At 37.2% G+C, this 19,451-nt stretch overlaps 4 protein-coding genes across 9 annotated transcripts in view; 2 read left to right on the top strand and 2 right to left on the bottom strand.

Annotated features, from left to right (window-relative positions):
- LOC110418079 (putative BOI-related E3 ubiquitin-protein ligase 3) overlaps nt 1–1,798 on the bottom strand; it is a 3,082-nt gene extending 1,284 nt beyond the window's left edge. The window contains exon 1 of the mRNA XM_021430694.1: nt 1,639–1,798. Within this exon, the coding sequence (XP_021286369.1) occupies nt 1,639–1,798 (160 nt within the window). The remainder of the gene's footprint in view (nt 1–1,638) is intronic.
- A 7,229-nt stretch (nt 1,799–9,027) lies between these two features.
- LOC110417841 (heavy metal-associated isoprenylated plant protein 26-like) lies at nt 9,028–10,662 on the top strand. The gene is made up of 2 exons (XM_021430403.2): nt 9,028–9,315; nt 10,111–10,662. Exons 1-2 carry the CDS (start codon nt 9,235–9,237, stop codon nt 10,492–10,494), a joined length of 465 nt encoding a protein of 154 aa, XP_021286078.1. The 5' UTR covers nt 9,028–9,234; the 3' UTR covers nt 10,495–10,662.
- Nucleotides 10,663–12,768: 2,106 nt separating this feature from the next.
- Nucleotides 12,769–15,663, top strand: MSI2 (Transducin family protein / WD-40 repeat family protein). The gene is made up of 6 exons (XM_021430466.2): nt 12,769–13,195; nt 13,599–13,922; nt 14,009–14,152; nt 14,261–14,385; nt 14,884–14,979; nt 15,334–15,663. Exons 1-6 carry the CDS (start codon nt 12,812–12,814, stop codon nt 15,557–15,559), a joined length of 1,299 nt encoding a protein of 432 aa, XP_021286141.1. The 5' UTR covers nt 12,769–12,811; the 3' UTR covers nt 15,560–15,663.
- A 682-nt stretch (nt 15,664–16,345) lies between these two features.
- On the bottom strand, nt 16,346–19,451 carry LOC110417888 (basic leucine zipper 23-like). Of its 6 annotated transcripts, none has more exons than XR_002445357.2 (3): nt 17,934–19,347; nt 17,259–17,375; nt 16,346–16,812 (listed from the first exon to the last, which is right to left on the bottom strand). XR_002445357.2 is itself a non-coding variant. In XM_021430469.2 (3 exons), exons 2-3 carry the CDS (start codon nt 18,706–18,708, stop codon nt 17,356–17,358), a joined length of 795 nt encoding a protein of 264 aa, XP_021286144.1. In that variant the 5' UTR covers nt 18,709–19,184; nt 19,364–19,451; the 3' UTR covers nt 16,987–17,355. The 6 variants fall into 6 exon arrangements, 5 of the variants coding, with proteins under 5 accessions (XP_021286144.1, XP_021286147.1, XP_021286146.1 ...); XM_021430469.2 differs by lacking the exon at nt 16,346–16,812 and adding an exon at nt 19,364–19,451 and having other exon boundaries at nt 16,987–17,375; nt 17,934–19,184; XM_021430472.2 differs by lacking the exon at nt 16,346–16,812 and adding an exon at nt 19,364–19,438 and having other exon boundaries at nt 16,987–17,375; nt 17,934–18,787.

The following is a 19,451-nucleotide window of genomic DNA, read 5'->3' as shown; positions in this document are numbered from 1 at the left end:
TTCTTTTCTTGTTTTTTTCTTTCAAAGCAGCCAACAACCCTCAAAAGAACCAAAAGAAAAAGAAGAAAGAAAGCAACACCCTTTTCCTTCAAATCTCTTCCTTTCCCACAAGATCAGATCAAAAACTAAAATGGGTTTTTCTCCTTTGGATCATAGAAAGCCTAAAGAACTCTCGACCACCCCTTCTTGTTTGCTATTCAAGGAACATATAGAAAACAAAAGGGAGGCGGAGGTGGTGGTGTATATTTATAAGAGAGAGGGAGAGAGAGGGTGAAGGTGTGAATTAAGTAACTGAAAAAACTTGAAAAGGAAAGATGAGAGAGAGAGAGAGAGAGCCTAGGATACTATTTTCTGCTTTTTGTTTTCTCTAATAATAATAATATAAACACAATCGTCCAAAGCATTAAAGAGAGGGGGAGAGAGAGATGTATAGGACCAGCCGACGGGGTAAGCAACAACGTATACATGCAGATTTTGTGACTAAACTATCGGGTCAGAGATTTCAGAGGCGTTTGTTTTCCCTTTGGAATAAAAAGAAAATTCAACTCCAAAGTGGATTCACTCATTTATTGGGTAAAGACTTTGGAGAAAGAGAGAGACTCTGAATTGGTCAGTTTTTATTTTTGGGAGAGAGAGAGAGAGAGAAAGAATCAGAGATGTGTCAGTTTAGTCATTTGGAAAGCCTGAAGAATAGGATTCTTATAATAATTTTGCTCTTGTTTCTTTCTCGGATTTCTACATTTCTTTTAATTTTTTGGGAATACAAATTTCTAGTATTTTATCTTATTTTTGGGAACATAAATTTATTAATTCTTTTAATTAATTTTTTGTCCATTGATATGGAATGCCTTAATTAAGCACTCTAATATGGTATATGTGTGGTTAACCTCTTAAATTTGCCAAGTCAGAGTTGAGCAATTTAACACTCACAAAAAATGGAAAGACTATCTGTAATTCAGTGGAAAATCACAGGGTGATTTATTAAATTGCCAAAATAGCTGAGTAATTATTTGGCTGGTTTGGTTTGGATTTTCTTTCCTTGTCTGCCTGCAATCCCATGCCACAAGTTAGATTTGGAATTTGTATTGTAATCTGGCATATAATTTTGCTTGATAATCTGCACCAGTTTGCTTAAGGATAAACTCATAGAAATTGTACAAGATTTCTTGAAACAATTGAAAAGCACATTTGTAGGGCTTACAGCAAAAGCATATCTTCAAAGTTTGAATTTTCTTCCAATGTTCCTTTTTTAATTAAAGAATAAGTTTAAGACTATTTAATAATGATGAAAACTTATCTCAATGAAACCATACTATTAACGTATTTATTAAATTATCAAACTATACCTACGAATTACGTAAATTCATTATCGCTATTTAAATTTGAAATCCTTGAAAGAAAAAAAAAAAAAAAAAACCTGTTGCGCATGTTTATAAATTCGAACTGATCTTAACTGGAGTAACCTTTTTCCTATATTATCTAAACCTTTTCATCAGTTTCTTGCTGGCTGGAATTTAAAATTCACATGAATGCATTTTGAACTTGAGCACGTTATTGTTGTTTAAAGAGCAGCCAAGCTTTAAAGACAGAAAGTTACTAATGTTATTAATTTGGAAGTAACCGAAAGTCTTATCAAACTTGGCTGGTACAGCGAAAAGCTGAAGGATGAATTTCCTTTGAGAAAAATGAGGCAGATTTGGGAGAAATTCAAAGCCGGTGGGAGGTTGCCCCGAAATCCACAATAAGCCATGGAGATAGAGTCACTGGGCACTCCAAAAACAACAGCCCTTCCACCCATGGGTGTCTTATCTGACATTGGTTTTTTCCAAGCCAAAAACCAAGACTTCTATATTTAAATTCTGCCCCCATGTGTCACACCCAAGGTTAAAGATAATGATGTCTTTGTGTCTCTCATAATTGAGTCCCAATTGGAATAATCCAAAATTTTCCCTTTTCCATACTGTACGTAACACCTTTGTACACTTCAATTATTTGCTATATGTGAAACTCTTTTTTCCTAGCCAGTATGAGTTCATGTACCTTCTCAGCTGGATGCTCATTACTTTCATGGGAAGAATCCAATTAATAATTGTTAGAAATTAAAGTAAACTACTTTTTGGAGAATCCAAAATATATTTGGGTTTGGGTTTGGACTGTGAGTCTAATCGATCAAAAGATCATAGATATAATTTCAGTGTAACTCAATAGTCTAACCGAACTAAATTGAACTTTCTATTTGAAAAAGAAAGTTGTGATCAATATCATCTGTTGTGTTTAGTCGGGGCTTGTACTCATCAGTGTATTGACAAAGATAAAATGGTCTAATCTCATGCAGACCTCTTATCGAATTCCCACTAGGCATTGAGAATCCAGAACTCTTATCTGGGAAGATGATCTGTCTCTCTGGTACTCCACATGCACGAACTTGCCAATGCATAATCAACACCTCCAGGACTAGGAAAGACCCCACATATTTGAACCGGCTATTGCTAAGTTACAATGGATCCTAAATCACGGAAAATTTGTCCAATGTCAGCAAGATTCTTGAGGTCCAACATTCAGAGATAAAAAGTCCATGGAAAAATCCTGGTTACAATGAAACACAGTTCCCTAGACCTTTTTATTTTTCTCAAATACTGTTATATTTACATGATATGTATCGTATGCGGGGAAAAAAGGGTGGCTATCTTTATTTTGAAAGCGTTGTTTCCGTTCGCATTCGAGAAGGAAGCAGAGAGGAAACATGGTGAGAGTTAGCCATGGCACAATATGGGAAAGGGTGGCCCCATGTGCTGCCCACCAACCGTGACCCACCATGAGTCCTATTCCCCCCTACATGTTCATGATCCTTTCCCTGCCCGGCTCCTTCTGCATCCACGGTGCAGACCACGTGAAATTGTGAAAACACCAAGATCAACCCAAGACCCTGGCTAGCACACTCCACTTCACTTCATTGACCAGCTGTAACTAAAAAAAAAAAGAAATGATAGAAAAAGTTGGGATTTTGTTATTTATTTGGGTTTTTTGGATGATTGAAAAAATCCAAAGCCCATTCTCGTATTTGGTGCGAAGTGTTGCTGCACCTTCCCAACTACTTACTTCTGTTTGTTTTCTTTTGCTTTTGGCAAAGTGATTCTGAAATCGACCCAATCTTGGGGTTTTCACTCCTCACTTCCCATAATAGAGGCCCCGTCCCCACTTCAAAAGTATAGTGTGTGAAATGTGAATGATGATGGATCGATGGCCAAAACTATGAGCATGGAAAAAGAGCCACAGCCATTCCAGTTTCTCCATGTTGTTTTCAAAATGATAATAATGATTTGACCCTTTTCCTTTTTGGGTGTTGGAAACACGGTGATTGCTTAATGAATGGTGGAGATATAGAAATAGACAAACAACCTAATGGAAAAAGAGTGGTGATTGCAGTAGTGATCCATTAACGCGGAGGTGAAACTTCGACGATGCATGTCAAGCGTTTTCAAACTACATAAACAAACCGATTTGGTTAGCGAAATAGCTTAGAAAGAACGAGGAAGGGAATCCTGACACATGATTGATTAGTCTAAAACCTGAAGAATATATATATATATATATATATATATATATATATATATCAAAGTTCATCAATTGCGCCAGAATTTTTTCAATACGGCAGTTGGGATGTTTTGTTTTTGTTTTCTACGTGGCTTAGTAAGCATGCATTGACACAAGGACCCTGAATTAAGGGCCATTCATTCCCATCATTAGCTAAAAACATGAATTGGTGAATGATTAAAATCTGTCACTTTCCTTGCCCATTTCAAACACCATCTCAATTTCTCAACGTAATTCTTCAAAACAAATTCGACTGCTGACCAAACCCAAATTTTTGAACTTACTAAAACATACGGGAACCGAAGATCTTGACAATTCAAGATCATATTCATATACCTAGGTCAAGATAAGCTTTCTTTAGTAAGGGATATGCCAGTTTTTTCTTTCTTTCTTTCTTTTTTTTTTTTTGATGGATGAAAAATGGGACTATCAAAGCTTTTGCCAATTGATCAGTTGCTTTATTAATGGGTATAGACTTTGAAAGAGACGAGACGGTGACTCGAGGAGTTGTTGTTAGACCACTGAGGCTGCACCTAGCTGAGGGGTAAGGTCCCATCCTCATGCATGTGACCCACCAATATAATATTTAAAGTCGTATCTTTGTGATGAGTGAGACTTTCTATGCCCACAATTTCAGACTTGCAATGGCCAAGACCCTTCACTGCAAACGGTCTTTAAAGGACCACACCTCAATGCCTCTCTCATGACATTTTGGAAAAGAAAACAAAAAAGTTTTTGAATACAATCATAGCTGCTGGAATTGTTCAAATGACACAAGCATGATCCAGGCATGAAAACTGAATGACTGTAAAAATTTTAATAATACACGGCAGAAGCACCGAATGAAGGTTCAAGTTATCTGCATGCCTTTTTGACTATGGAAAAAATTGGATTATTGGGGTGTTAAATTGCGGTAAGAAAATTAACATTCAAATACAACAACCGTAAGTAACTTTCAAGTCTCAAGAGACAAATTATGGTGGGGGGCAGGCGAAGGTTTGATTGTCGATCAGCATCTTGACTGGAAGTGTTGAGTATTGAAGGTGCTATGGTCTGGTGTCCACAGCAAACCTGCTTTATTTGTGTGTGTTTGTGCAGCAGCCATACATTACATGCTTGGAACAATTAACCATTAATATAATACCAAAAAAAAAAACAAGCCATTGTTACACGTGGAAGCGTATGGAATTGGTGGAGTGGAAGCATATGGAGAGATACACTCAATCATCCATTACAAAGTCTAGATGATAAATAATAATTGCCAAGACTGGATCCACTGTATATGCAGTCTGCAGCCAGGGATGCTTTGCATAAAAAATTATTATTGGAAGGTTATGATTAAATATTTGACTCCCCCACCATTCTTTAGCCTCACTCAAGTCAAATTTATCAAAACCCTACCAGAAAATGTCATTGGAGATGTACAATGCTATACAAGTTTCAAGAGTGGCATTGAAGCTGCCGAATTGATGTAAATTAAGGGTGAGAAAAAGAGGTAGTAATTAATTTCTTTTTGAAAGTTGAATTAACTAAAGATTCTCTTCTGGGCTATGACAATTGAGAACTGAGTAGCATTATTCCTTGTAAACTTAACAACCCATGGCAGCTGAACTTGCGCCTTGCATTGCGAGTCTTGGTTGTATAAATATGGAGATCTGATATCACAAGTAAAAGCCAATAAATGGCGATGCCAAGTACAATTAAGGCAATGACTTGTTCAAAACGAAAAGGAAAGCAGGTATATGGGACAGGAAAAAACCCTTGAAAACATTAAATAGTCTGTCGAGGCTTCTCCATTCCAACAGGTATCTACAGGGAATATATCAGCATGAAAGCATGATGAAAGAAGCCAATGACTTGTAATCATTACTTATGTTAAATTAAAATCAGAAGCTGGAAGAACCGTTTTGATTATTATGTAAAACAGAGGATTATAAAAGCTGAACAATTTGGGATAAAATATATTCCTCCATTCCTGCAAAAGGAAATTGCAGTTGGCAAATCCGAAGTAGTGATCAACTTCATCCTTTTCTTTCTGGTTCTTTAGGTTCTTGGGCCCATATTGCACAGCTCATGAGGGCAATTAAAATAGTATCCAGTAGTACAAATAAAAGGGTTCTTCCCATTTTGTTCCATGTTTGCTCTCTTGGGATGGTCATAGCAGAAAAAAGAAAAATAAATAAATAAAAAGAAAGAGTTGCTTAATGTGACCCATGCAATATGTCAGGGGATTTCACATTTCTACATTGGAGACCGACACACGCAAGTCATGTGTAGTGTGGTGCCTTTGGTGGAGTCCCATGCCTTTCTTTAATTCTGGTCTGTTTTTTACAATGCAACTCTCACAAAAGGTAAACAAGAAAAAAAAAAAAAAAAAAGGAAGAAAACTTGCTTTAAGTGCTTCCCGTGCAACCTTGACTGCATATTTTTTGTTCTTTGCTGCTATCACCAATCAGTACGTGGATGACTCGAAGTGGCACTCTCTCTCTCACTGTAGAAACATTGAACCATAACCCATATCCTGTTTGTTTGAATCTCGGTATGGTTCGTAACGTTTCTTTAAAGCAAGCAAAATCAACGGGATCTTCTTGTTCTAAATTTGACTTGTTCTATTTTCCAAGAAACTCACTCCCACCATAACTAGCCACGAACACAGCATTGACCCTGACCCTTTTTCTTTTTCCAGTCCTGAGAAATAGAGGGTGTGTCTTGTTTCTCTTTTTGACGTCTGAAAACCAAACTTGAAAATCATATATATACTTACAATAAAGTCATGCATATCCATATCTGCCTGTGGCTTTGTTCTTTAACTTTTAAAAGGATTGTCCTGTAAACCAAGTAAGTTCCCATTAACAAAAAGCACTAACTCAGCTTAACCCTTTTTGGCCTTTTCTCTGTAACCTTATATTGAAAGGAAGAGCTTATTAAGAGAAAACAAGCTCAAGCGGGATTGTTGTAATATTGAATCTTTGGGGCTTAAATCTTGGTTTAATTATTGACTTTGTGGTCACAGCAAGAAAAGAAGCACAGGTGAAAGTGCTTCCCAATTAGCTGGTTACGTGGGCTTTTTTCCTTTTTAATTTTGGGTGGAAAAAAAGAACAGTCTACAATGTGAATCAACAGTCAAAATTTGAAACGAATTCCAACATCTTGACTTGGAAATGATGGGTTTATTCTATTCTAGAAAGATGAAGAAAATAATTAATCTATTGTTCTTCTTTTGGGATGCCCAGGCCATGGTCTACTGATGTGAAAATTAATCCGAGGAACCACTTTGTTCAGTCAATCTACCAAACTTCAATGAAAGTAGAGACCAATGTGAATCCTGGGGAGCCAGTTTTGTTTCTTTTTCTGTCAAAATAATTCATCTCTACTAGAATGTCTTTCCCCAAGAACCACAGTACTGCTGGATAAAATCTGTGTAAAGATATCAATAACTTCATAACTTGCATCTAAGTTTTACGGCTAATGGCAAGTATGTGTAGCCCAAAAAAATGGATAGTGCAACTTCAAGAATTTTAAAAGCAAGTTTAAACAATCAAAGAAAGGAGCGGTGCTCGCCATGAGGGTATTCAAGTGGGCTTGAACTTGAGACATTTCCACAGAAATGGGGCCTGCAAATCCTACTCCAACACCTATCGCAATCTCAGTTTTTGGCATTGAATTTTGATGTACATTCATTCACGGGACCCAACGAATTCCACTGCTCCATTCAAGGAAAAGGAACTCACCTTAAAACATGATAAGGCCCATGAGGCCATGACCAATCTATTTCATGGCAGAGCTTGTGCAGTCAATATCAATAACATCCTCTCATCTTGCGCCCTATGGTTAAGGCGATGATAGATGAAACCATGCCTACAATGTTTTGCTTACAAATCCATGGAGGGATGACGTATTTATCGGGGCTATTAGCAAATTTCTGCATCCAACAGCCCCTTGGGAATTGGGTCAAGTGGGCTCAGATTGAACTTGGTATATTTTCGAAATTAGGTTCTTTGGTTTCAAGCATGCAAAGCTGCTTCCTAAAGGACCCAAGCTCCTTCCCCAATCTTTTCAACAAGAATCACTACATGATATTGCCTTGCTTACTGTTTAATGTAAAACACTCGATCATTAATAAAAACAATTAAGAATTATTGAATTACGATTGGATTTTAATTTCCTGGTTGATGAAAGGTATGATTTCATTGATATATAAAACTATTACCAATTTACTATTGAATAATTATAACATTGTAATTCTCTCTCTCTCTCTCAAAAAAAAAGAGAATTATAGCATTGTAATAAATTTTTTTGTACTTTTTATTTTTAATTATTTATCTTTATAACATATGTTTTTATAAATGGTTTGATTAACGTGTACCTATAAGTACTTGTTAAAAATAGATAAAATATCATTTAAAAAAAGCTTTTTTGCATTGAATACATTTTTTTTAACAAATTCAATTGGAAATAACACATTATTGATTAATTTTTTTATTTTAATATCACCTTAACTGGTGCGGTTAACATCTCAGTTTGATAAATTAAGTTAAAAAAAACAAATAAATGTTACAATCAAACAAATTATTGAGTGAAATATTGAGATGACTATGTGAATGACCTATAGTTGATTTGATTGAGGATAAAGAAATGAATGAAAGGGGTATTCCTTGTTGTGCCATTCCCATTTGACAAGGATAAAGTAGAAGACAACTACAACAACTATGTTCTAAATTGCAAACGAATATCATTCAAACAACATTCTTATGTAGCTGAACATTTAATTCAGTGATATTTAAGGGATTTTGTTTTTGAATCTCCTTTCCAATCGGACAAGAAGAAAGAAACATAAGGTTACTGTGTTGCTTGGTGAACTGATCTAAATTTAGATATAGTACTAATTAAACTATTGGGCTCTTCCTGTATTTTATGGGCTTGGATTGAAACATTATTCTCTAAATAAAAAAGGCCGAACTCGTGGGGGCCATTGTACCAAAAATTCAAAAGGACCCACCCACCATTTATTCTTACAGAATCCAACTCATGGTCATGGGGACCCAACATAAAAGCGAAGGTTCCCAACCCCATCATCATTCGTAACAACACTAACTATGGCTGGCTGCTGAGAGGTACACAGTTGGACCACAGCCAGCGCCAGGCCTAAGCGCGTGCATTCATCCTCCGATCCCTCGCCAAACAACGAAAAAAGTGGACCCCCCAACACACACACACACACACACACACACACATACTGTCAGGAGTCGGTGTTACTTGCATGGATAGCCTCGTCCAAAAACTCATCGATTCTCTACAATTACCATCGAGTACAACCGAGACACGTGGCGCAAAACTGGCTAAACACAAGAATCCAACGACATAGATTTCTATGAAGACAGACACCAAAGTGAAAAACTTCTCTTATATAAAGTGAAGGGATGCTTGCTTGTGTGTCTATCATACTATCATTGTCACTCTTTGGCCAGGGATCCCTTCTGGAAGGATATTTTGGTTTCCAGCATTCTTATCTTGTATATACTGAGAAATTCTTCTCCTGTTACTTTTAGCATCTTCTTCTTTTTCTTTTTGGTACTCTAATTATCAAAAGAGAGAAAAACACAGGGAAGGAAAGAACAGACAGAAAGAAATAAACAAAAAATGGGTGCTCTGGATCATGTTTCTGATCTGTTTGACTGTTCTCGTAGCCGTTCCAAGCTCAAGAAACGTAAGCAGTTGCAGGTACATCTCTTAAAGCAAAATCCTTTTAATTTCTGGGTATTCAGTTTTAAGGCTTTAAACTTGTAGAAAAACTCTTAATCTTTGCAAAAGCTGCTTCTTTGATAGTAGATCAACTAGTTAAGGAAGCTATTATCTTTCTTTAAAAAAAATGGAAAATTGGGTTTTCTTTTTTGGTTCTTGGATCATTAGATTTATATGGTTTAGTGTTCGGATCTGCTAATCAGCATGTTCAATTTTCTCTGTGTGATGATTTTCCTTTGTTAATCTAGACAAATCTGAAGTTTAACTTGGGTGGTAAGGAGAAGAAATATAATTTGACTTGAAGAGAAAGAAAATTATAGATGTCAATTTCTTGGTTTGTTTTAATGCCTATTGACTCTATCTGTTAAAATAGAAGTCAGAAATTGCTTTGCAGATTGTATTCTGCTTCATACATTATCGTTTCTGTTTCTTACCAATCAATCAGTATACGTTTCCTCTTTGGAGAATCTTTGTTCTTTCAATTATTAGTATTAGTAAGACTACTTTTACCCTAAACATAGAATTCAAGAATTCAATCTTACTAAATAAAGAAAAATGGGGCAATTATGTAAAGTAAAAGTGGAAAATTTAGTGTAAAATGCTGCCAAACCAGTGGAAGGTTATTTTGGTAAATTCACTTTAAATATTAGCCAAGCCTATAGGATGATAATATTTGCCTTCCGGGGAGATACCTTTATGGTTAGCTGTTTTTGTCAGTGCCCCCGACATGGGGCCTGTTGTCTGCATTCTAATACTGTTTTCACCTGCTGACAGACGGTGGAGATCAAGGTGAAAATGGACTGCGAAGGGTGCGAACGCAAAGTGAAGAAATCAGTGGAAGGAATGAAGGGCGTGACCCAAGTGGACGTGGAACGCAAGGCCAACAAGCTAACCGTCGTTGGATACGTTGACCCAGCAAAGGTTGTCGCACGCGTGGCACATCGGACGGGGAAGAAGGTCGAGCTGTGGCCCTACGTGCCTTACGACGTGGTTGCCCACCCTTACGCTCCTGGGGTGTACGACAAGAAGGCCCCAGCTGGGTACGTGCGCAACACCGAGGACCCACAGTTGTCGCAACTGGCTCGTGCTAGCTCCACCGAAGTGCGATACACCACAGCTTTTAGCGACGAGAACCCTGCTGCTTGTTCTATTATGTGATTTTATTCCAGATTAAAAAGAAGAAAGAACAAAGTTAGTGGTATCAAATGTTTATGGTGTTAGTGAATTAATTTTGTGTGTTCGAAATTTGTGTTAGTTTGATGATTTGGTTGTAAATTCGTGCTGTTGGATCTTTTCTATCAGTGTATTAATATTTGGTCTGTTGTATCAAGTTTAGTTAATGAGTATTAAATGGATAAATTTTGGTATAATATTTTAAAAAATTTTTGTGAATGAAATGAAATAATAATAATAATAATAATAATGATGAGTTCTATCATACTCTTGTTTTGGACATTGGACGGGGTAGGAAGGTAGGAGGATGGGAAGAAAGGGAACACTGTTGCCCAAGGACAGTTTTAAGTGATGATGGTTCCCAAGTCATTTTCATGTTCAGTAGGATGTGAAGTGGGAACATTCGGATCATCAAAAAAAGAAGTTATGGACCTTAATGCTTGGAGGGGTCCGCACTCCACAGCTTTTACCACCAGAATGAAGCCCGAAGGGGCAGGGAGGGGGAGGATTTCCAGGCTTTTTTCTCATCCGCTAAACATCCGGTAAGATTGTAGAGAGAGAGCAGACCATTTGAGTTTACATTCATTGAATTTACATGTCCTGGTCCAAAGTTTCAACGCAACTCCCATCAATGGATAAAATTCAACAAAGTTGTGGTTTCTAAATGATTTTGTGGAAGAAATTTGTGATAAAAAACGAAAGATAACAAAACAATAACAGTCAACGCAGCGGTTCCACATTTGAAGTGTTGTCTAGTAAACGACAAAGATCAATCAAAATGGGCATTGAAACCGTCTGGTAAAACGGATGGAGAATAGTTTTATCTTTTCCACCGCCCAACCAAATCTAGAACAGCGAAAGGGTGTTTCCGTGAAACTTGCAACTGCCAGCACTGCAGGCAGATGTAATCCAGGACTCGTTGTCTCAAGTAACGGCTGCACCGATTTTCCTTGATTCAAAATCTGTTTGTTTTGCGGTTCAGACGAGATCCCCAAGTTTCAAAGATTCCTGGGTAGGCACCTGTACCAAATACATACACTGCATTGGTCAACCAGGCAAGTTACGATAGCTTCCATCTCTGCTTTGGATTGCGAGTACTTCTGTTGGAGTAAGTTGAATATGCTATTTGAAATTCATAAAGATAACTTTGTAATACGATATTTGTTTATTAAGCCATGAAAAGATACTCCTAAATAAATATCTTCTTTTTATATAGTTTCATTCATTTCAAAACAACCACAAAAGGTTAAAAAGTTATTATTAATATATCTTGCAATAAGGTCATGCCAGCGCGTGGACGCCCTAATTGATTTTTTTCTAAGTCATATTAAACTTAAACTTTTAAAGAGGTATATTAATGTCTTTCTCATTTGAATTTATGATATGATTGGTTGGAGGTAATGAGTATTTCATTTCTCTTTACATTTCTGAATCGGTTCACGGAATGATTATTTCAAGAGAAGTTAGAAAATTTATTTTTTATATTCTCCATAATAATTATTCTATATGTCATGAAATGGGTTAAAAAAATTTCTAACAAAAATATCATTAATTGTTTTAGAAGATTATTGCCCTTTATATAATAAAACCTATTCATTTTTTTTGCCTTTTTCATTCTCTCTTTGCCTCGTCTGCGCATCTCTCCTCTCGCTACATTTTTCCCATGATCGAAGGAGTAGTGAAAGGAGGTGACGGCCAACCGGCACCTCCACGGCCAGATTTATATCAGACATCTTAGAGCTCCAAAACTCATTTTAATTTTGAATCATTTCACTTTAACTTTTTTTTTGGTTGGTTTGAAGAGTTTTAAACTATACTCAACTTTTTTTATATGGAAGAAAGATTTATATTCCAATCAATGATGGTAAAAAAACACTTAATACATTAGATAAATGTAAACTTCAAAAGTGGATTATTATAAATTAAACAAGAATATTCAACCTTTTTTTTAATGTAAACTCAATTCAAATGTTAATACTAATAAAAAATGCATTCTTATTCAAATTTAATTAAAAAATTCAAAACATTAAAATTTCTTACAAGAATATATTAATTATTTAAAATGTTAATCAGTTCATTGATTAATAAAAAGCCCATGCCTACGGCGGGCAGAATTTCAGCCCATTGAAGCCTCTAGTCTGGGTCTTAGGGCTGTCATGTTCTCGTGGGCCTCAGGCGCCTAGTCCCAGCCCAAAACCTTATTTAATTTTTTTTTTGTTTTTGAGAAATATTTAACTGACCTTTAATTTCCCAAAAATATGCAAATAAAAGAAACCGAAAACCCTTGCTTGGCTCCCATACAATGCATTCATTTTGGCGGGAAGCTAGAAAAGGCTGCGAAGAATCCAATCCAATCCACCCGAGGCGAGAGGCCATGGCAGACGATTCGGAGATGAACCCTGATCAGGTAGAGGAAGAGTTCACCGTATGGAAGAAGAACACCCCGTTCCTATACGATCTCGTCATTTCTCACCCTCTGGAGTGGCCTTCTTTGACTGTCCACTGGGTCCCGTCTTCGCCGAGCCCATACGGAGCCGACCCGTCCTTTTCCGTCCACAAACTCGTCCTCGGGACGCACACCAGCGGTGGCGCCTCGGACTTTCTCATGATTGCCGACGCAGTCCTCCCGACCCTTGCCGCAGAATCCGAATTTGGCGCCAAAAATGATGACCCGGTTTTCCCTAAGGTTTGTTGAGTTTTTAGTTTTTGACACGCTTTGTTTTGTGGGTACCAAGCGTTCGATGAAATTACTGGATGGAAGCGTAGAAATTATTGATCCCATTATTAGTATTTGTATTTTCGTTTTCCATTTTGAACTTGAGGACTGTGATTTGGGTACTAAAATGCTTGATGAAATTACTGATTTTTAAAAATGCTAGATTAAGGATTTTTTTTTTTAAGAATATTTGTTCGTCAAGAAAGATATAAGTTAGAACATTGCTCAAATAGTTACCGGATGAAAATATTACCTTCATTTGCTTTTTTTTTTTTGATGAATTTAACAACTATAAAACTGGTCTGGCTTTTGATGTCAAACTGATTGAGTTATTCTGTTGAACCACTAGCTGAAGTTGTGTGGTTGTTGATAGGTGGAGATAACACAGAGGATGCTTGTTGATGGGGAAGTGAACAGGGCAAGGTGTATGCCACAGAATCCGGTTATTATTGGTGCAAAGACCAGTGGCTGCGAGGTTTTCGTGTTTGATTATACCAAGCAGGCAGAGAAGGATAAGGGAGGTGAATGTGATCCTGATTTGAGGCTGAGGGGTCATGACAAGGAAGGGTATGGATTATCTTGGAGTCCACTTAAGGAGGGTTATCTTGTGAGTGGTTCACAAGACCATAAGATATGCCTGTGGGACTTGTCTGCTTGGCCTCAAGAGAAGGTTCTTGATACAATGCATGTTTATGAGGTATTTATTGGACTTCTAGGAATTGCTAGGATTTTAAACCTTAGTGATTTGTTATTTGATTATGAGATCTGTGAATGTCCTTGTAGGCTCATGAAAGTGTGGTTGAAGATGTGTCATGGCATTTGAAGAATGAGAATATATTTGGTTCTTCAGGTGATGATTGTCAGTTGATGATCTGGGACTTGCGCACCAACCAAACTCAACATCGCGTTAAAGCCCATGAGAGAGAGGTGAATTAAGCTTCTTATTATAGTCATTTTTGGTTTTATGATTCTTTGTCCTGATATATTTTCATGTCCTTTTGGTAATCTGATAGGAAACATTATTTTTTCTCTCAGATCAATTATTTGTCTTTCAATCCTTATAATGAGTGGATTCTGGCTACAGCATCTTCTGACTCTACTGTTGGTTTGTTTGATATGCGGAAGCTGAATGTACCTTTGCATGTTTTAAGCAGTCACACGTAAGTCTGCCATCTCTCAGATTGGTTCTGGGTATTTAGTAGCTAAAGCAAATTAGATGTTGACTCTATCTTTCAGTACAAGTGGTAATTTAATTGTAAACCTAATTGATCTCTGGTTCTAGCTACACGTAACTCCATGCTGTTCATTGACTTCATTTTGGCCCTAAAAATTACCCAGAGTTCCATGAGTAAGTAATTTTAGCATTATATAAAGGAATACTTGACTCTTCTTGCAATGAAAGTAATTAGAAATATTTAATGTTAATTGATAAACTTTTGTTAAGGAATTTTGGATTCTACTTTCTGTCTGCCTCAAAGCTCAAGGTGTACATAAGCATTTGCGTACTATTAAATTTTCATTCTTTTCCATTTCCTGAACCTTGTTTTTCTAGTTAGGTTAACAATTTTGTGTCAGTTACTCTACAAACCATTTACTGCCCAAAATGGTGCATGAAATCATCGAAATAGGACTTCTCACCTTGGATTTGTCTTTTTCAGTGGAGAGGTCTTCCAGGTAGAATGGGATCCTAATCATGAGACGGTGCTGGCATCTTCTGGTGATGATAGAAGATTGATGGTTTGGGACCTTAACAGGTAGTTAACATTTGGATGATACTAGGAATGTGTTCAATATTATTTGTTCTGCCTATCATGGTATCAAATGCTATGCTTTCCCTTTTCTTTTTGGTTTCAAGTTTTATTTGACCAACCTAATATTAGCAATAAAATCTTTTCCTCCAATTTGAACCTCCTGAAGTTAGGAGCAATATCAGCAATGACCATTGCACAAATCATATTGCTGTTTTCTTCTTATGGAATTTCTCATGTCTGGGCTGTGCCTAAGATGATTAATCCAACTCACCACTTTTAACATTGTTTCGTTCAGAAATTATTTATCTCTCTTGTCCTTTTTCATGACCCAACTACTGGTGTATTGTTGATCCGCAGAATTGGGGAAGAGCAATTAGAAATAGAGCTAGATGCTGATGATGGTCCTCCCGAGCTGCTTTTTTCTCATGGAGGGCATAAAGCCAAGATATCAGATTTCTCATGGAACAAAAATGAGCCATGGGTGATTTCAAGTGTAGCTGAGGATAACACTCTTCAGGTCTGGCAATTGGCAGAGAGTATATATCGCGATGATGACACCCAAACTGCTGAGGACTATCCATAGATATTCGGGTTAAAGTTTAAGGATGATTTTTCTTATGAATTAAAATCATGTTTTCTGTGTGAACAACTTGAGTAGTCCTTAACATGTCTTGATTTATATCCTAACCTTTTGTCTCTTGTTGGTGTATTTGAGGATGGTTTACTGTTGAATTAAATCTGCTTTAAAGCCTGGAAGGTATGGAGGACGGGCTAGAGGGGACAGTTGGTTACACCGAACCTGGCGTAGGGGGCTAATCCTTTGTGACTCAAAGAACAAGAGCATCGAGTAATAAGTGGTTAGTTTGCTGAGTCTTATTTTTTCAAATACACGAGCCAAACATCAAAACCATTTTGATACCTAAGCCTAGAGGCGGAGAGGCTTTAAACGATCGTATGCCTATGAGATTAATGGGGGAAACAACCTAAAATGGTTAACCGTTTTAAGGCATTTCTTCTGATCCAATGACAGAAATCCTTTGCCTGCAAGTCATTTCCTTCAAAAAAATATAGTTTGATTCGTCTTCCAGGATCACACCAAGCTCTTACACCGCCCCTAATACGGTTTTACCGCATATAACTTGTTCAAGGTTATGAAATTGTTGCTGAGAAAGGCATTTGTAAAATGTCCCATTGCTAATCCTCACTTCGTTGATACTCCCCATCTCCCAAAAGTGCATATGGCTCCTATGATTTTCAATATAGTTTCTTCTACAACAAAAGTACCAAAAATTGAGTAAAGAAAAGGCCCTTCTATCTAAAGAAATAAATGAGAATTGCAATGAACAAGATATCTAAAGGAAATTGAAGATTGTTTGCCAACCTCAAAATTCAACTTTTTTTTTCCTAAATTTCAAAGGCACATTTCTCTTTCCATTTTGTTTCAATTGTAGGCTTGTAGCAAGCCAGAATGCAGCTGCTACTCTCAGGGACAATTATCAGTTACATAAAAAAATTGTAATGTTTTAACGACCCCATCTTTGACCACTATGAGTTTCCATCAGAGGACCATTGATCAAAACCTCAGTTTAAACAACAGCTTCCCGCTTGAGTAGGCATCTCGCAACCTTCCCAAACAGAATGCTATGGCAAAAGCAAACTTCATGTGCCTAGTTGATGTCATGCAAAACCGGAATAGGAATTGCTGAAAGCTATGCAAGCTAATTTGTAGCTTCCCAAGTGAATCACAAGCTACGACTGCGGGGAGTGAAACTTGTAACTCACCTACAAAGGGCTCACAGTATTGAAACATCAAAGATATTCCACCTTCCCTAAAATCTGTAATTCAGCAATAAAAAGAACTCATATAGCTTAGAAAGAGAGAACTAGAGCTCAACCCAGGAGGCAAAAGGTAAAAAGAAAAAACACTACTCCACACAAGCACATAAATTTTCAAGAAAATCAGCAAAGCATCGCATCAGTGATAGTAATTACTGATGGATCTGTACATAGTTGTAAGCAGTTCAAAGATGGGATAAGGCATTTTATTAAGTTGAGTTTAGCTTGATAACAAAGCAGACTGTCTGCCGACGCTCATAAATGCTACAAGCTACAAATCCATAAGTTTCAGCTTTACAAGTTTGTAGGCTTTAAACCACAAACTAAGAAGACCACTAATAGCATCAAATCCAAGCCACGCCACCCCTAAAAACCCATAAGTAGGGTAAAAATAGAAAACACAACGAACTGAAAATGAAAAAAAAGAAAAGAAGAAGCAATGCGACCTGAGGGATGGCGATGCAGCCCAAGAAAAGTGCTTGTTGGAAGACAAATATGTACCCCGCAGAATATGGATAATGCTGACCTCAAAAGTTCTTCAACCTACTGTAGCTGCATAGCACCTTCAAAGAAAATAAATATCAGTATCAAAGCCATCCTCTCTAATTTTCCCAACAAAAAAATCCAAGCCACCTCAAAAATTTTAACGATTTATGTGGTTATCTAACAACATCTAAATATTCAAATAGCATCCAACTACCCATGGTCCTTATTTCACATGTAAGTCTTCCGTTATTCCTCTAATAATCATTCTGAACATAGTTAATGTGGTTATCAACCAGAATTACCGAATGGTTGATATGCTTGGAACAATAATGAACTCTGTAGTTGCAGCAAGTCAAAAACTGTAATACTTTCTCCATAAACACACAAAAGAAAACCACTTCGGAAGTCCTGACAGAAGACAAGAAGCATAAACTGACCAAAACACTTTCTCTAAAAAATTAAAATCTTGGATTGGAAGTTTCAAGCCTTCTAGTGAAGCAAAAAACTACTACCAACATACCAGTTACAGATGGTGATAAAATACAGTTTTCAAACAAATCATATCAGAAATTCACTCTCTAATATCCATCATAAAATAAATGAAGAAATTAAGAGAAAGAATTCCTAAATTTTACCTTTCCTCCTTTTTGTGCCAGAAGAATTGCCATTGGACCCTGCACTTCCAACCCCATATGTAGAAAGCTCCTTTTCTCCTGAGTTCTGATTTGCGAAACACGGAAGATTGTCAAACTCACACCCATTAAATCCTTGCCCATTCAGCTCTGCTGCTTCTCCTGTTTTAACTTCAGGCCCAGGGTGAAGGCAATACATTTGATCATTGCATTGCACATTGCAGGGATTCATCACATAAGCACCAGGCAAATTCATCATGTTAACATTTGTTGTTGATTTCTGATAAGGAAACGATCCAATCTCCCCTTCAATTCTTCCTCGAATATCCACGAGCAAACACTTGAGCCTCGCAATCTCAGCTTCCAATGCGGCCTGACCTTGCAATCTCTTCAACAGCTGCTGGTTCAGTGCCCTCAATCTCACAACCTCATCCTCCAACGAGGCTGCTCGTGCCTTAACCTTTTCCCGATACTTCCTAACAGCTTCCCGATTACCCAAAGGACGTTTCTTTGATTTCTTCTCCCTAGACTCCGCGGTGTCATCAATAGCAGCCGTATCTTCAGTTGGGGCAGGCACAATTTTGGTATGAACATGGAAACAGGTGTGTGTATGAGAGTTATCGGGGCCGGGTGGATTGCAAGTGTGTGTATGGGTACAAGCATGAGAATCGTTGAGTAATTCATCGAAAAAACTGTCCATGGAGCAACTGCTTGGAATATCAGCCATGTTGCCCGAAAACACTTCTTGGTTCGAAAAATCAAGCTCCCCGTCGTCCATTTACAAGTAGCAAACCCCAAGAGAATCAAAGGGAAACAGTAGACTCCACTGAAGGAGAGATAAATTTACGATTTTGAACCTGACCCAGATTACAAATCCTGCCCGATTAGCTGTCTTGGTAGATCTTAACAACACCAAGAAGAAAAAGTCGGAATATGTAGCAATCCTAATAATACCATTCCCTTCTTTTATTAAAAACACCTAATTAAAGCAATACATTTACACTCCAGAACTTATTCAAAGCAACCATTACGATATTTAAGAAAAAAAGATTTTCAACTGAAATCGAATCACACAATTATAATCAACAAAAAGAAGACAACAAGAGTCTTACTCCGAAAAGAAAACAACACGCAGCAAGTTGAATAACCTCGGATGAGCAGAACCATTCGATACAATAAAGGTTCAACAGGAAACCAAAAGCACAAAGAATCGATGAAGGAGCATCGTTATCCTAGATTCGACAAATTGAAACCCTAGAAAATAAGCGGCGCCCTTTTTTATTAAAAATAATAAGGAAAAAAAAGGCTTAAAGACTAATGACAGAGAAGAGGTGTAGAAGGAAGAAAAATTATAGTTACTAGTGATATTGCTGATAGGGTCAATGAAAATGGTAAATTGTATTGAATTTTGAAGATTCCCAAAATGGACGTACCAGAAACAAAGAAAGAGAATGAGTGGCCGCTTGGGCTGTGCAGAGAGATTCCTCTGTCTTTCTTTTACTCTACAGTCAGAATTCGGAG

This window comes from Theobroma umbraticum, unplaced genomic scaffold, assembly GCF_002168275.2.
Source record: "Theobroma umbraticum cultivar Fairchild unplaced genomic scaffold, ASM216827v3 scaffold_50.0, whole genome shotgun sequence".
NCBI lineage: Eukaryota > Viridiplantae > Streptophyta > Magnoliopsida > Malvales > Malvaceae > Theobroma > Theobroma umbraticum.
Note: the sequence above shows the minus strand (reverse complement) of the source record. Positions and strands in the feature narration are given on the sequence as shown.

Excerpts from the sequence above, each read along its gene's own strand:
- LOC110417841 (XM_021430403.2), top strand. The coding sequence starts at position 9,235 with ATGGGTGCTCTGGATCATGTTTCTGATCTGTTTGACTGTTCTCGTAGC. Across the intron at positions 9,316-10,110 it reads AGAAACGTAAGCAGTTGCAG|ACGGTGGAGATCAAGGTGAA; the intron begins GTACATCTCTTA and ends ACCTGCTGACAG.
- MSI2 (XM_021430466.2), top strand. The coding sequence starts at position 12,812 with ATGCATTCATTTTGGCGGGAAGCTAGAAAAGGCTGCGAAGAATCCAAT. Across the intron at positions 13,923-14,008 it reads ATACAATGCATGTTTATGAG|GCTCATGAAAGTGTGGTTGA; the intron begins GTATTTATTGGA and ends ATGTCCTTGTAG. Across the intron at positions 14,980-15,333 it reads ATGGTTTGGGACCTTAACAG|AATTGGGGAAGAGCAATTAG; the intron begins GTAGTTAACATT and ends GTTGATCCGCAG.
- LOC110417888 (XM_021430469.2), bottom strand. The coding sequence starts at position 18,708 with ATGGACGACGGGGAGCTTGATTTTTCGAACCAAGAAGTGTTTTCGGGC. Across the intron at positions 17,376-17,933 it reads TGGCACAAAAAGGAGGAAAG|GTGCTATGCAGCTACAGTAG; the intron begins GTAAAATTTAGG and ends TTTTCTTTGAAG.